General features: G+C 45.9%; 1 protein-coding gene across 2 annotated transcripts in view; it reads right to left on the reverse strand.

Moving 5' to 3' along the window:
• sema3ab (sema domain, immunoglobulin domain (Ig), short basic domain, secreted, (semaphorin) 3Ab) overlaps positions 1–14,322 on the reverse strand; it is a 73,873-nt gene that overhangs the window by 11,639 nt on the left and 47,912 nt on the right. For both annotated transcript variants that reach the window (XM_049012697.1, XM_049012698.1), the window contains 6 exons: positions 9,944–10,104; positions 7,336–7,398; positions 4,544–4,663; positions 3,541–3,634; positions 1,891–2,010; positions 421–563 (listed from right to left, as the gene is read on the reverse strand). In XM_049012697.1, coding sequence (XP_048868654.1) covers positions 421–563; positions 1,891–2,010; positions 3,541–3,634; positions 4,544–4,663; positions 7,336–7,398; positions 9,944–10,104 — 701 coding nt within the window. The remainder of the gene's footprint in view (positions 1–420; positions 564–1,890; positions 2,011–3,540; positions 3,635–4,543; positions 4,664–7,335; positions 7,399–9,943; positions 10,105–14,322) is intronic.

Genomic DNA, 14,322 nt, shown 5'->3' on the forward strand with positions numbered 1-14,322 from the left:
ATTTCACCCGGTGTCCTGTGGCATTACGATTTATATGTGAAAGAGTGCAAACTTCTCCTTGGATACCAACTGAGGTATCCTTGGTATTTTGCACAATGGGCCCATTGTGATGTTCTGCAAGCACCATCAGGTTCACCCTTCTGTTAGCAATAAAAGGTCTGCTGCCAGTGAAAGGTCATGACCAGTAAATGTGTGAAATCGAGGACCACGTTGTCTCAGGACATCTCAGCACACGGACTTATAGCCTGCAGGATCTTCCCATGCACAGAGACACGTTCACATACTTATAAAAGCCTTTGAAGAGCTTTTACCCAAGAAGCGTAACGACAGATCAGAGCTGGCTGAGTGATGCTGGTACTCAGGTTTATTTGTTTTCGCTAAGAGCGTGTGGATGTTCTTCCACTGGGGAGGGGGGGTCACCTTGCAGAGCTGTCCGATGCGTGCATACGTAGCTTTCCCCGTGTGCTCGCCGTCCATTGCGTTCTCGCGGAAGAACAGGTAGACCTTGTCGTCTTCGGGGTTGTCGCTCTCAGGGATCAAGTTCACGCCCACAAACCGGGGGTCTGAGAGTGAACAGACACAGAAGCATCACATCATCGGGAGGTTTCCGGAGACTGTTGAGGAACCTCAAGAATCTCCTACAACCAGTGTAACTGCATGTTTACAGAACCCTCAAAACCTAGTTTGTAGATGTGCAAATGAGTTCACCCAGAATAAATATTCATTTACCAAAATTACACTGACATACACTTAACCTCTGGTGAAAATGCTAACTACTTTAGCCTTAGGTCTTGGCCTGTCTGTCTAAAATCTCTCTATTATTTCTGAAGCTCTTGAACAATATTTGGATATTGGACAGAACGTTGTAAAATGGGGTTGTGTTTGCCAGTTAATGGGTCCCTGTCACATAGCTCTGACCAAAACAACAGTAAAGGGCTCGAATCATAGAGAGGAAGACACTGATTACATGGAGTAAAATCCTCCGCTGAGCTGAAACCAGCTCACACATAACATCTCAGATCCACTGGGGTGTGACATGTTAGGGGGAAAGATTCCCTAAATCATCCCGGCTGACCTCTTTGAGGACAACTCACCCCCCCCCAGCCACCAACAACCATCCACATATCTGTTTTACCAACAACTCCAGCTACCAGAGAATAAAGGATACAAACAAGTCTGCTGGGAATTTAGCGAAATCCTCGTATTACCTCCTCTTCACATAAAAACCCACAATGAGAGTCTCTGAAAAGAGGAAGACTTAAGGAAACGGGAGATAAAAGTGTAATCTGTGTAAAGTCTAAAAAGATTAACAGACGGACAAAGCCGGCTCTTTATTTGCAGTGATGCTAACAGAGCGGGGAGGTGGTTGGGTGGGAGGGAGGGGTTAAGTAATGCAGCTTGAGATTTGAAGGCCATATAAAAAGCTGAGTAAGTATAAAGTCTCTGGAAATATATGAAACAAGTCTGAGCCCTAAATTTCTCCATTGTGCTTCTTAATTCCTGCTTTCATGCAGACAGGGGGCGCACTTCAGCCCCTGTTAATCCCCAAAGTGGGTATGAGACATCAAAAACCACAAGGTTATGAATAGGCAATATCTGATGTCTCTGATCCTCTCAGCACTACGTGAAGCGGAGGAAGGATTCAAAGAGTAGGTTTGCAGCGCCCCCTGATGGCTGTCTGAAAGCAGTTATGTAGGTATAAAAGATCAGCCATGAAATATGAACTGCACGCGAACTTGAGCTCTCTAAAGGTTTTACTGCATGTGGTGATTTTCTCAGGACTCTGAAGACAAGTGGTTGACAGACAGAGAACAGGCCGGAACACCCTTAATGACAGACGCGTCGGGGGCAATGCGAATATGGCGATGTGTCAGCCGTCCGTTCCCATACCATTTAACCACCTGGAGTCGTGCTGCTCTGTCCGGATTGGGTGATGTGGCCCCAGTGTGCGGAAAATAGCAAAGTCCCTTCCCATGAAATCCGCCGATGTCCCAGAGTACAGCTCCCCGTCTGTGAAACAGTAAAAAATATGAGTATCAGCACCCATCTTCCACATACCGGGGTGATTTAATTTTAGGTGCTTGGCTGATGTTTTTATCCATCGTTAAACACTTCCACAGTTGGAATTTTTGATGGATTAATTCATTCTTACTTCCACGCTACAGCAGCACCCATGGTAGGATATTATCGGGCTTTGCACAGGCTTATCGGCCTACACCCTTAATCACTATGCCACCTGCAGGCCCCAACAATTAAATCCCATCTTTGTGCTTGGCTAAAGTTTACAAAAAAAAAAAAAAACAGGACTTTGTCTCTCTGTCTATCAGCGTCTTTTATAGCACATTTCCATGTCGTCTGCAGCCCATCTAATGCGCGCAAATCCGAGATGCGAGCCCGAAAAATCCGGCTGTAAATCCAAGATATCGATTGAACTATGAATCCAAGATCTGAGCTGAGCCGAGGGTCGAATCTCTTTCACAGAGAGGAACTGAGTGCCAGTGAGAAGATTCCTATACACCAGGCTGACTGCCGATCAGTTAACTTAAAAAATTGTCAAGCTGTAAATCAAAATCAGAATAATTTTTATTACCCAAGTATGTTTCCATACAAGGAATTTGCCTTGGTGGTGATTTTATGAGACATTACAAAAAAGGGCATTGCAAAGAACATTCAGCGTTAAAGAAAAGTAAAAGGCATATAGAGTGAAAACAGCATATATAAATCACATTTATTCTCAGGATTTTTATGCTAAACGTAACTCTGCCGTTGCATGCTGATTGGTTGTGTACTGATTACTGTCTCTCATTCACATATTGTTGTATTCTGTTGTGTTTCACCTCCATGAACCGAGACCAGCGGCTAGACGCTTATCCCTGAGAGCTGTGGCGGTGATGTTTATTTGGTTTTTCCTGGCATATTGTTTTGATCCCTTTCCCGACCCTGTTACTGCTTAAAACCATATTTGTTTACTCTTCCATGCCCAATCCCCACCTCGCACTGCATTTTCAGAATGGACTGTAGGACTGTGAAACAATCCATCTGAGAGTGGTTTGCGACGAGAGGTAACATTGGGCTCAGCCTTAAGAAAGGGAGGAAACCTACAGGAAGGAATCGCACGGGAGAAGTGTTGCTGAGGAACAAGGCCTAGCCAGCAGGATGTTGGCTTCAGTCTCTCAATGGTCCTACTTGGCATTTTATCATTTCAAAGCCTCTTTCACATCAGCACAGTCTCACACAGGTTTGACTATATTATAGGAGTGTCTGAGGACTCTTGGGTTTTTAAATGGTAACCGGTACCCATAACTGTTACGCCCCCTAGCTACCACTAGCATATCTGCTCAGTAGAGTGTATGAGTGAGCAGTATGATAAAATACAATAGCATCCAGTAATCAGGAACAGGTCCAGTGATCGGCTGAGGAATCAGACACAAGTCTATTCTCTATACCACACACGCCCACGTCTCTATTTATATCCGGACAGCAAAGCTTGCTGGGAAACCCAGGAGGAAGGTGAGGCAGGATCACTCCTGGTGCACTCACCAATTAAAAGCGACGCCGACAGCAGCTTGGGGTCATAGGGACTCTTGCCGCGCCCATTCTCCAGCTGCGACGTCTCTAGCCGGAAGACGTTGTCCTAGTTAGAAAAGTACAAGTTCATAAGGTATTTGAGGATGTTACCGTGTGTATGTGTGTCATTTGGATGATTCTGGATCAATTTCTGCTAATGGGGTAAAAAAACCCAATTAATACCATGTCTACAGTCATCAACATTTTGGGGTTAGGAAACGACAGCTCTGCTCAAGAAAGATTAAAGACCGTGGAGCCCCAAAACATTCCTTTCATTTTCCACTTCATCAGCTAAACGAAACGATTTAAGGGGCCATCAGTGAATTGTCGAGAGGTGGACAATGGCATTGTGGCCCTGATGGATGGCAATTTCAGAAATAAAAAACCGTACCGTACACTCCTATTGGCGCTCTCGGATCTGGCCCAGTTCGGCTCAGAAACGTTCAATTAAAAGCATTTGGGAATCAAATAAGGTGTGAACAGAAGCTTCTTCATGGAGCCATGAAAGTATGACCGATTCCATCACGATCAAGATTGGGGGATTTGCTCAATGGTGCTGAACTCCCATAATCGGTGGGGGGAGGGGAAGCAAATCTTTTAAGGAAATGACACATACCATGAATAAGCAGGATCATTTTATGGAAATAAGGCTTTTCAAAATCAAAGGTAAAAACCATGAAAACGGGGTCACGTGCAGGGGTGGGGCCACATGGCACTGGCCCCTGCTGAAAGCTGATTGGCTGCCGGAGTGCCCCCTCCCATGTCACTCACTGATTCAAAATATAATCATAAGGGTAACTCCTCTGTATGAATTACTGGTACTTTTATGCCCCCCACCAAGAAAATACTTGAGACAAGAAATGTCAATTACAATTCTCCAGAAAGATATGCAAAAATGAATGAAACAGGAGAAACACAGTATTTGGGTCAGCGTCAAACAGCCGAGATCCTGCAGCCACGGCAGATGCCATCTCACCTCCGGACGCTTCCCCACTTCCAGGTAGGTGCAGACGGGATGGAACGCCCCTGTTCCACAGGCGTACAGGTGGGTTTGGTTGAAAAACTGGAGCACTTTGACGAAGTTGGAGCACTCTTTCTGTGGAGGACAAGAATGTGGATCAGGTGACAGCCGTGTGCATGAGTACTCTTCCCTCCTCTTTTGTTTTTCACCAGCAAACACCTTGCTTTAGCGTATCTCTGCTTCTACCTGCACGATGCTTCAAACGGATATACTAACATCTCAGGTAAAATACGGTTCCCTTTTATTGAACCAAGTCACTCCGGACTCCATGTTTGAAGCTTGGTTTGACATAAAAATCAGAGAGACATACTGTATTTGTAAAAAATGATGCTTATAATATTACAAAATGTATTAATTTCAGGATTCAGAAGAGGACGAGGACAGCATGATTATGATCGCTGACACCCTGCTGGTTTGTTCTGAGGAGGAACCAATGGTGTGGAGCATAAATTAATGTGGTCAGCTGAACATCAGCCAGGCTTCCTTGTTTCAGCCGGAAACAGATCATGACGTGCCCTCGGTGGGAACGAGGAGGCCGGCGATCGACCCATCCCTCCTTTCTCAGGCCAAGGCCATGTGCTCAGCATGGGTGTGAAGGGAAGCCATCCGAATGGTGTGTAGCTCAGCCTGTCTCCGGAAGGTCATGGGTTTGAATCCCGTGGCTGGCAGAGTAATCATTTCACAGCGGTGCCCTAGAGTGAGACCCTTAACCTCAACTGCTTCAGGGATGCTGGATGCCCCTGCTGTCTGACCCCAAGCTTTCCTTAATTTCTGCATTTATTAAGCAACGATTGTAATCAGCAGAACTGAAGATGAATCTTGACATGGTTCATACAGGTTAAAATGCAGCTGTCTCTCTCTACTGGGTGTTCAGTCCGCTGTCATTAGCAGAATCAAAGATGGATTTTGACTGGGTTTGTGAAGGTCAAAAAGTCACCCTGCACTGTCTGTTCAGTCATCTGTAATCAGTCGAATGGTGCAGGGATTTCAGAAAGCTGGCAGAAAGGCAGTTTGTGGCTTGCTGGTAATTCAGAGAATGGCCAGGAGGTGGCGTGAAACACGGGCTACTACTGCCCATGGAAGGTGATGCCTCTCTGTGCTTCTCCAGCCCACTACATTCCAGGATATGATCTGTAACATTCTCGTGGCAGTACTGTTTACCAACACTCGAACCACACGTTTGCATGTGGGCCCTCTGTTGGCCACAAATAGTCACTACACTTTTTCAGTGGGGCCCCTAAAAAAACAAACCATACCCTGCATGCTCACATAGCAGAGTGGAGCCTTTCTGGACCCATACCAATGTGACACGTCCCGGTAGGACTAACACTGGCCCTCAGCCCTTTCCCCGTCCTGCGCCTCGTCTCAGCGGGTTCCTTACTGAAGTGAAACGTCAAACGCGCACGTGGCCATGAAATTATGACCTGTGAAACTCAACTTCCATAAAACATCCGCTGAGAAGGCGATGAGGGGAGTCCACAAACATGCCCGAGTGCGATTCAAACCTGACATTTGGAAAAGAATCTTTTTCGCTAAGATTAAATGGGCTACAAACTAGCCATTTATCAATCAGTCTTCCAGCTGCTTATCCAGGACAGGACCGCAGTGGGACCTGGATCACATCCCAGATAGTACAGGGCACAAGGCGGGGAACATCCTGGACGGGATGCCAGGGACCCAAACGACATCTGGCTAATCAGCCGCTTTTGGAAACGATGCTCATGACAGCTGTGAAACCACATCGAACGAGACTTTTTACGTATGGATGTAAATTTATTTTTTGTTTATTTAATAACATCGCCAACCTGCCCATTTCTGAAAGCATTTTACCCTAAATCAAACACCCAGATGCTGAAAGGGTGACATAAACAGCTGTCAAGAAGCGAATTTCGAACTTGTCGCATATATGCCATCGGACTTTCACCGCTTATGCTGCTTGAAGACCCGCCTCCCAAAAAATGCTCTTAGTGGTTGGCAGAAAGCAGTCCGCGAGGGCCACATCTGGAAGACTTCAGCGTGTCTACCTGAAATCGACATTAAATATACTCAAGGAGGCCATTTGGCACCCCCTTAATGTGTACATAATACGGGCAAACAGAGGGCGTTTGCGTAAACATCTCGCACACTGTGCTCCTATTAAGGACAAATCACCTTCCTCATTTACACCCGCCAGGGCCGAGGCAGGGACACTGGCAGGGTCATTTCCAAACGCAAGGAGCGGCCCCTTCTTTCCAAAACGTTAAAGTGCCCTTTTCCCCCCCCCCGCCCCCCCACCCCAGCCATTTACAGTAAATATTTAGTGGGCCTGCACATTTGGGCTTTCATTGCCACAAAAAAGCACCGTACATCGGCAGAATCTGCGTAAACAAAAGCCTGTTCATTCATTTATCACTCCAAAAATCTCATCACCGCCTAAAAACACACGAGGTGACTGTATAAGCCTTCTGACAACCACAATGGTTTTCTTTCAGAGAAAAATACCACCCTGTTGGATGCTGAGTTTATAAACACAGGAGGGATTTTCCAAACAGCGCCATTGTTTTAAGATAGAATTAATATCCATGAGAGCCTTTTTGAAAGCATTGCTTGTCGACTCTGATTATTAGTCCTGAATATTAACCAGGAGGAAATTTCATCATGTGTGTGTGAGAGTGAGGTGCCTCTTCCCCCTTGTACACCCCCTTGCTACCTACCTGAAAATCAGCAAACCTTGTTTCAGTAGGGGGAGTTATACACAGAATACTCACCAGTAAGTCCTTCCCTGCCCACTTGCACTCATCCCGCCTTGATGGGGTAGCAGGCCATGAAATCTGGAGTGTTCAAGCAGACAATCTTGTCAGCTCATTACCCTGAAAGCACTGGAAACTCTTAAAATCGAATTTAAAACTGAGAAGTAAATAAATCACTTCTTGAGACACCATATTTAAGGTTTTTAAGGTTTCATTTTTTTCCAGTAGCTACCTCGACAAATAACCATACCTACAATCCATGTGAACTTCTCAAAAAGGGTCGATTTTTATTTGACACATTTCTGAATCACATTTTGCTAGACCCAAGTAATAATTTTATGTGCATGTGCTTTGGACAAATAGCCATAAATCACTAGTTTAACCAGATACCAGCTTGGAAACTTGGAAAATTCCAGGAATTAAATAACAGACACAGATTTTGTGTTTGCATCGGATTACAAACGACAGTACGATAAATTAAATATTTCCTGCCCGACAAATGAAATGTTTACGTTGAGCAGCGTTGCCCTGACTTCTGGAAAGATCAGATAATTTTTTTGTTCTTGTCTTTAAACCCGTTCCAGGTGGAATAATGAAATTATACTCAGGATTTGCTGCTGGAGTTAAATGAAAACAATACCAGGAACTAGAGAAAGGAAAAAAGGGGGGAAAGGATGGAGATATGATCGCGAAGAAGGGAAGAATAAGAATGAGATCAGGGACCTGGGCTTCCTGACAGCATACTTTCTCCAGCGAGCTGGATTCCGAGTCTAGCCGGCCGTTCCAGACGGTTAATGTCAGAGAGACGAGGATCCTCTTTCAAAGATCCTCCCCCCACTCCTAGTTCCCATTTTCCTGCCGGTATGGAGTGCTTGTCTGCACGTCGGTCACCCCCAGGTTGCAATGAAATTCCATGCTGCCAGACCGAGGAGAAGACAGGAGGGAGGTCTTCGACATTTAGCTGGACATGTGGTAGGATTTCCAGCCAGCAAACCTGGAAGAAAGCCCCCCCCCACACCGTTTCCTCAGCGGGGCCTCGTGGGCTTGACGCCAAGCTCTCCTGGACATGCCCCCCCATCCCCCCTCCTCGGTGTTGTGGAGCTCAGTCCCAATGGTGTGTCCCAAACTCGCACATTGTCGATATTGCTGTGTTCTTGGAATGCCATTAGGAAGAGAGCCAGACTGTAAACATCTTACTCTACTGTAATGCTCAGTATCATCCCAGGCTCAGATGGCATAAGTAGACAGGAAAGTCTCTAAATCACAATAATCTGCACCCACATTAAAATATCCTAATATATTAAGATTATAACATACAGTACCAGTTAATAATTTGAACCTGCTTTTAATGCATTGGTCTCCATTTTTGTTTGTTATCGACTTTAAAGTAAATGGCCTCGAGACAATGAAGTAATATACATCGAATATTGCAAAAACCAAAATTTTAGACTCTTCAAAATATCACCCCTTTGCTTCCATGACAGCATTGTAGACTCTTGGCATTCTCTCAGCCAGCTTCCAGATGTAGCCACCTGGAACGCTTCTCCGACGGTCCTGAAGGAGTTTCCACAAGTTCTGGGTACAAGTTGGCTACCTTTCTCTTACTCTTCGATCCAATCCAACTCATCCCAGTCCAGCTCTATAGGGGTTAGGCTCATGAAAAAGTTGTCGTACCTTGAGACCAGTTTAAAATATTTAAGCCAAAAACTCACTATGTCACATGGGGAAATCTCCAGCTTCACAGTATCATGATGGGTTGAAGGGACTTTCCAGGCATTGGAGATGCCATTGGCCACGTGTTTCCTCCATTCGCTGCGTGTTGGACGGCTCTCCCTGTTTCATGGGACGGCGATGCCAGGTCACATTCTCAATGATGTCCACTGTCCCCTTATTGCCTTTATTAGTCACCCTGACCTCTCATGTGGGATGGTTCCTCCTTAAATATTCCCAGGGAAGCTTTTCCATGTTCCCCCACTGGGGCAGCCCGCGGGGCAGGTTTTTTTGTTGCTGCCTGCTGCTGTTGTTCCCATCACGGTTTTCACATCTCATTTCCTCATTCCCATGACGAGCTGTGTCTACTTCCCGTGGGTCAGTATGCTGCTGGGGGGGGGGGGGGGTCTACCCCGGTGTACTGGAAACCGTTTTGCAATAACGGCATATGGAAAACCTCCGAAATGATATGTCAGACAAAGTGGCATACCCATGGACCGTTTGCGTTCCTGGAATCCTGACCGCAGTTAGACCATGCCCTTCTGGTGAAATTCGCTACACATGCACAAACATCTGTCATGTTTGCTTCTACCTGTGTCTGTTTCATGTTAAATATCTGCTCGAACAAGCTCCAGGTCATGGGTACTGAATAAACATCGGGATATTTCCACATTTTAGTTGCAGATTGAGCTTGACCGGAGATTTCAGCCCATCTCTAAACGTTAAACACAGAGCTGAACTGAACGTAGATTCAGACCAACGAGACAAAATCATCAGCAAAAATAGTTATCTGTTCTAAAATACTGACGGCTGTCATATTTTGACATCACACCCAGTGCCAGATACTCCTAATGCTCCATTTGGCTTTACTTCACCCCAGACACCCCCCTCCCCCCCAACTCTGAAACAGCGTTACCTTTAGGTAGTCTTTGTTAATGTTGACAAGATTAAATGAGAAGATGTGGTCCTTGGCCCCCACCACCAGCCTGCCCCGCTCCTCGTCCAGCAGGAAGGTGTGGTAACTCGAGCTGTTAGCCAGACCGTTAAAGGTGATTAGATTGTTGGAGTCCAGCATCTCTGTGAAGGGAAAGGGAGGATGAAGGTCAGCGGGGAATGCAGTGCACAGAATTAGGGTCCCGAAACTCAAAAGGTCGCTTTGCACGCAGATACACTGCTTGAACGGTAACAAGCACCATTGCTGGCCACAGATTAGGCACTGATGAGTATTGGAGCACTAAAACACAATGGGTAAACCTGCATGTATATTTTTATATAATAAATATTATATCAATATTTTCATATAAATAAATATATATGATATATTTTCTAAATATATAATCAGGTGCAGGAGTGCATGTAATTTCTTCCTCGATGCAGAGGAAAGAGGCAAAGTCAGTCGTGCAGACACGCCATCGCCGCTGTGGCCGCAGGAACTGCGGCACCGAACTCCAGCCGTCTGTGGCTTGGCCCGTCGGGGATCCCGCTTCCCCCACATGCCGGCTCACGGCTGCCGACCCGGAGCTTTCCGGCGCTTCCCGTCGGGCCATTAGAAGCTGGCAGGGTGACACAGGAAAGTGCCGCAGATTACGGCGCTTAGGACGTGCGTGTGGAGCCGGAGTCACCGCTTGTTTACATCGGATGCGGCGTCTGGTTTCTGCTAGTGGGATTCAGCGTCAGGGAAGAACGGCTTAATGACTTCCAGGGTCAGCAGAATTCGGAATGGGAAAACTCATAAGACAGGGAATCCGTGTCAAGGATGATGTCTATATTACTGATTAGCCAGAAAAAAAAATCTACATAAAAGTAATTACAAAATATCCTACTGCTATAAGCAGGGCTGGGAGGTGTTTCACAAAGCAGGATTAGTCAGTTAGCTGGGTTAACTTAAGCTAGAAGTCATGATCACCCAATAAGATTTTAGGCAAGGAGCATTCCTATTGGACAATCATGATTCTAGCTTAAATTAATCCAGCTAACTGAGAAAACCAGCTTCATGGAGCTGGGCTGATGTGAGCATGGACAGTCAGGAATTAACTGGCTGTTCTGTTCTTCCCAAGGGCTGGGGTCTTAGGATACAGCCTAGGATAGACTATGCATGAATCCACCACTGACTGCATCTAATATTAATAAAAATCCATACGTCCAAGCTTGCATTCATCTACCATAAAATAAAAAAATAATAATAATAAACGATTACTGTTGTTGGGGGGGAGACTGGGCCGTAACCGAGTCCAAATTTTGAAATTTCATTAAGCAGCAGAGACACTTCACAGGCAGAGGGTACGACGGACCGTGTCACCACCACAGAGCTGCTCACATGGCAGCTCCACCTTCCCGAGAGCGACATTATGTTTAATTTATGATTTATCCACCGAAAGGTTTTGTGTTTAAGAAGAAAAGGCGTCACTCCCAGCGCAGCGGGTGGGGTTTGTGCCGGGGACTTTTTTTTAAACGTCTGGCGCATTCATTTCTTTTATGAATGGCCGGGAATTTTAATAACTAAAGGGACCGTCTGGAAGCTTCTAGAAACAGCTCTGAAGATGACAATCAACACAGAGTCCCAATTCAAAATTGCACAACTGCGCATGATTTGTACCCATTCTGGTAGATCTTAAAAAAAAAAAATCTAAATAAATAAATAAAAAGATGTATAAATAATGACAAGATGACTGTGGTTAACGGTATTACTCAGTGACGGAACAAGTACAGCATGGTAAAGCTGCAATTATTCATTATAATGCCATGACACGTGGTTCATAAATCATATTTTCCGTGGTTTTTTCCCTCAGTTTTAGTACCAGTAATAAATTGCATAGAACTATGCTGCATGCAAAATCTGTCACAATATAATTTATTATGGTGAATAAGGACATTAAAAAAATGCATTTATAATCAACAAACTCACAAGATGCTGGTCATTTTACTAAAACTCGTTTGAGACAAAAAAAAAACAAAAAAGCGTGTACTTCATTTACAGGGTCTTAAATCCCGAGATGTTGTCATTAGATGTAAATGAGGGAGCTTTTAGATGCCTACGCCTCTCAGTTCCCTGCAGGAAAATGTCAAATCCTGCGAGTTCAGTCGCAGGGTATAATTGCCGTAGCCGAAGGCCGCAGTGCAACAGCTCGCCTCATCATTAAACGCGGCTCTGAGTCTACGTTTTTCTCTGGGTTTGAGAGCACTGGAGCATCAGCGGTACAGGTGCCAGAAATGTGCAAGGGAGGGGCCATTCGTCCCAGGAAGCCCGCGGGGGCTATGGGACGCTCACTCCGGCTCCTTCCCATCCCAGCTGTCCAATTGCAGCAGTCAGTCACCCTCACTTTTGCCCGCTCCGCAAACCCCAGGCGCCACGCTCGACAACGTCGTCGCCAAAGCTCCTGGGCACCGCTCCGGGGCTGGGGGAGGGAGACACGGCTGATTGGGGGCTGTCAGCTGGGGGGGGGGTACCCACATGGGGCAGGCGGACAGCCACTAGAGGAAGTGGGGGGGGGGGCAGTCTCCCAATATGTAACAAGATATGGTCTGAGTGAGGAAAATAAAGCCATGAAGGATGTTAGAATATATACACGCCGTTACTCTGAATGGTTTTAACCGCAATAACGTGTCACGAAAGTAGCATTAAAACTTTATGGCCGATTACATTACCCCTGCTGTCACTTCTGCCCAGCTACCTTCAACAAAGAAGCCGTGTCCAAAGTGTAAAGAAAAAAAAAGTTAAATTCTGATACGAATGGAACGATACACCAGTGGACCTCCATGAGAAGTTTGCAGAGTTGGTGAGATGTATCGAGGTGAAATTAGGGGTCTTTTATCAGAGTCAGACCTCCATGGGACCCACACCTCTTCTTAAAACCATATCTCCATTGCTGGGGACCCAGAGGACCGCAAGCCAGGTGTTTCACCGGTGAGGAGGCGGCCACACTGGGTTTGTCCAGTGAGCATCTTCACATCCTTCGAGAGAAAGACCCATCTGCGCCTAAGTTCCTTTTGGTTGCCTCAGTGCCAGATGTGGTTCTCGCTGCCACGGCGATGACAGGCTTATTCCCCCGAGTTTGTTTTCGATCCATTAGAGCTCGCTGGCAGAGAACAGCTCTGCGTTTTCTTGATCGTCGTCATCTGGGCACTAAAAAGCATGGGTCGAGTAAACTGCAAGATCGCAATCTGCGCCGGATCTTGAAAAGACTCGAAGGCGGGTTCAGCATGAGGGTCGATGGTTTATTCCAAAAAGTAAAATACGCTCTGGCCGTAATGCTGCATGTGCAGGGTTTTATGAGCCTTAGTACAATCGCTGGAGTAATTTATCGCCACTAGAGCGATGGAAAAAAGTTCATCGTGCGCGTCTGTGTCAGAGGCTCTGCTTTCCGTATTAATGCTTCTCCTCCAGACACCGACATGGTCGTGATCTATTCACAAACATCCTTATCTAGCACAATGGCCCCTACCTCCAGCACATCATTCGCTGGAATCTCCACACATCAATAGGTGAGAATGCAGCGATATCGTTACACCACGTGGACGCAACTGTGACAAACGACTCTTTGGAAACCTTATTTATCAGGTGACCTTTTGACTGCCTTCTCCTGCAGCATGCAGTATGCATTTCCGCACCATTAAGGGTTGACACGACGAGACTGGTGCAGCTACAATGCATTAAGCCTGCTTTGGAGTGGGGGCAGGTGAGATTTCCCAGATTTTTTTTCTTAGCATTTGGGTTTTCTTTTCCTGTTCCATTTCACCCGAGCTCTCAGCCTTTATCTGAGTCACGATCGACTGCTGGGTTCTTGCGCCTCTGATAGGATCCCGACATCCAGGCGGACCAAGGGTAGCTCCTGTGTATCTGGGTCTCATCACTTCCTGTCTCCGGATAAACAGTGGGACACCTAATGAATTTTTCCTCAGTGGACAAAGAAATGCACGCCCGTTTGAAGTGTGTTTACATGTCAGTGCTCGGGAGACTGCTGGTTGGGGTGTGTGTGTGGGGGGGGGGGGGGGGCAGGCCCTCCGTCTGCTCCTGGTTATGGCCACTCAGTCTTCAGAAATGCAAGCGACTGAGAAATACTTTCCATAATCATTTTCTTGTACGTAAACAGAGTTTCTTTATTTTGTTCAAAATAAAGAGCATTACTCATTTCTATTATCACACATACAAACAAATGTTCCAGGTGATACAAACGAATTACTCGCTTTGACAATATTCTGCAAGGAATGTACCTCCTATATAAGTTGTATAAACTTTTTAGCAATGCTGTGACAATGGCCTTGTTTACCGACTGCACAGACATAATTCTTTGTTTT

This window comes from Brienomyrus brachyistius, chromosome 1 (genome assembly GCF_023856365.1).
Source record: "Brienomyrus brachyistius isolate T26 chromosome 1, BBRACH_0.4, whole genome shotgun sequence".
Lineage (NCBI taxonomy): Eukaryota > Metazoa > Chordata > Actinopteri > Osteoglossiformes > Mormyridae > Brienomyrus > Brienomyrus brachyistius.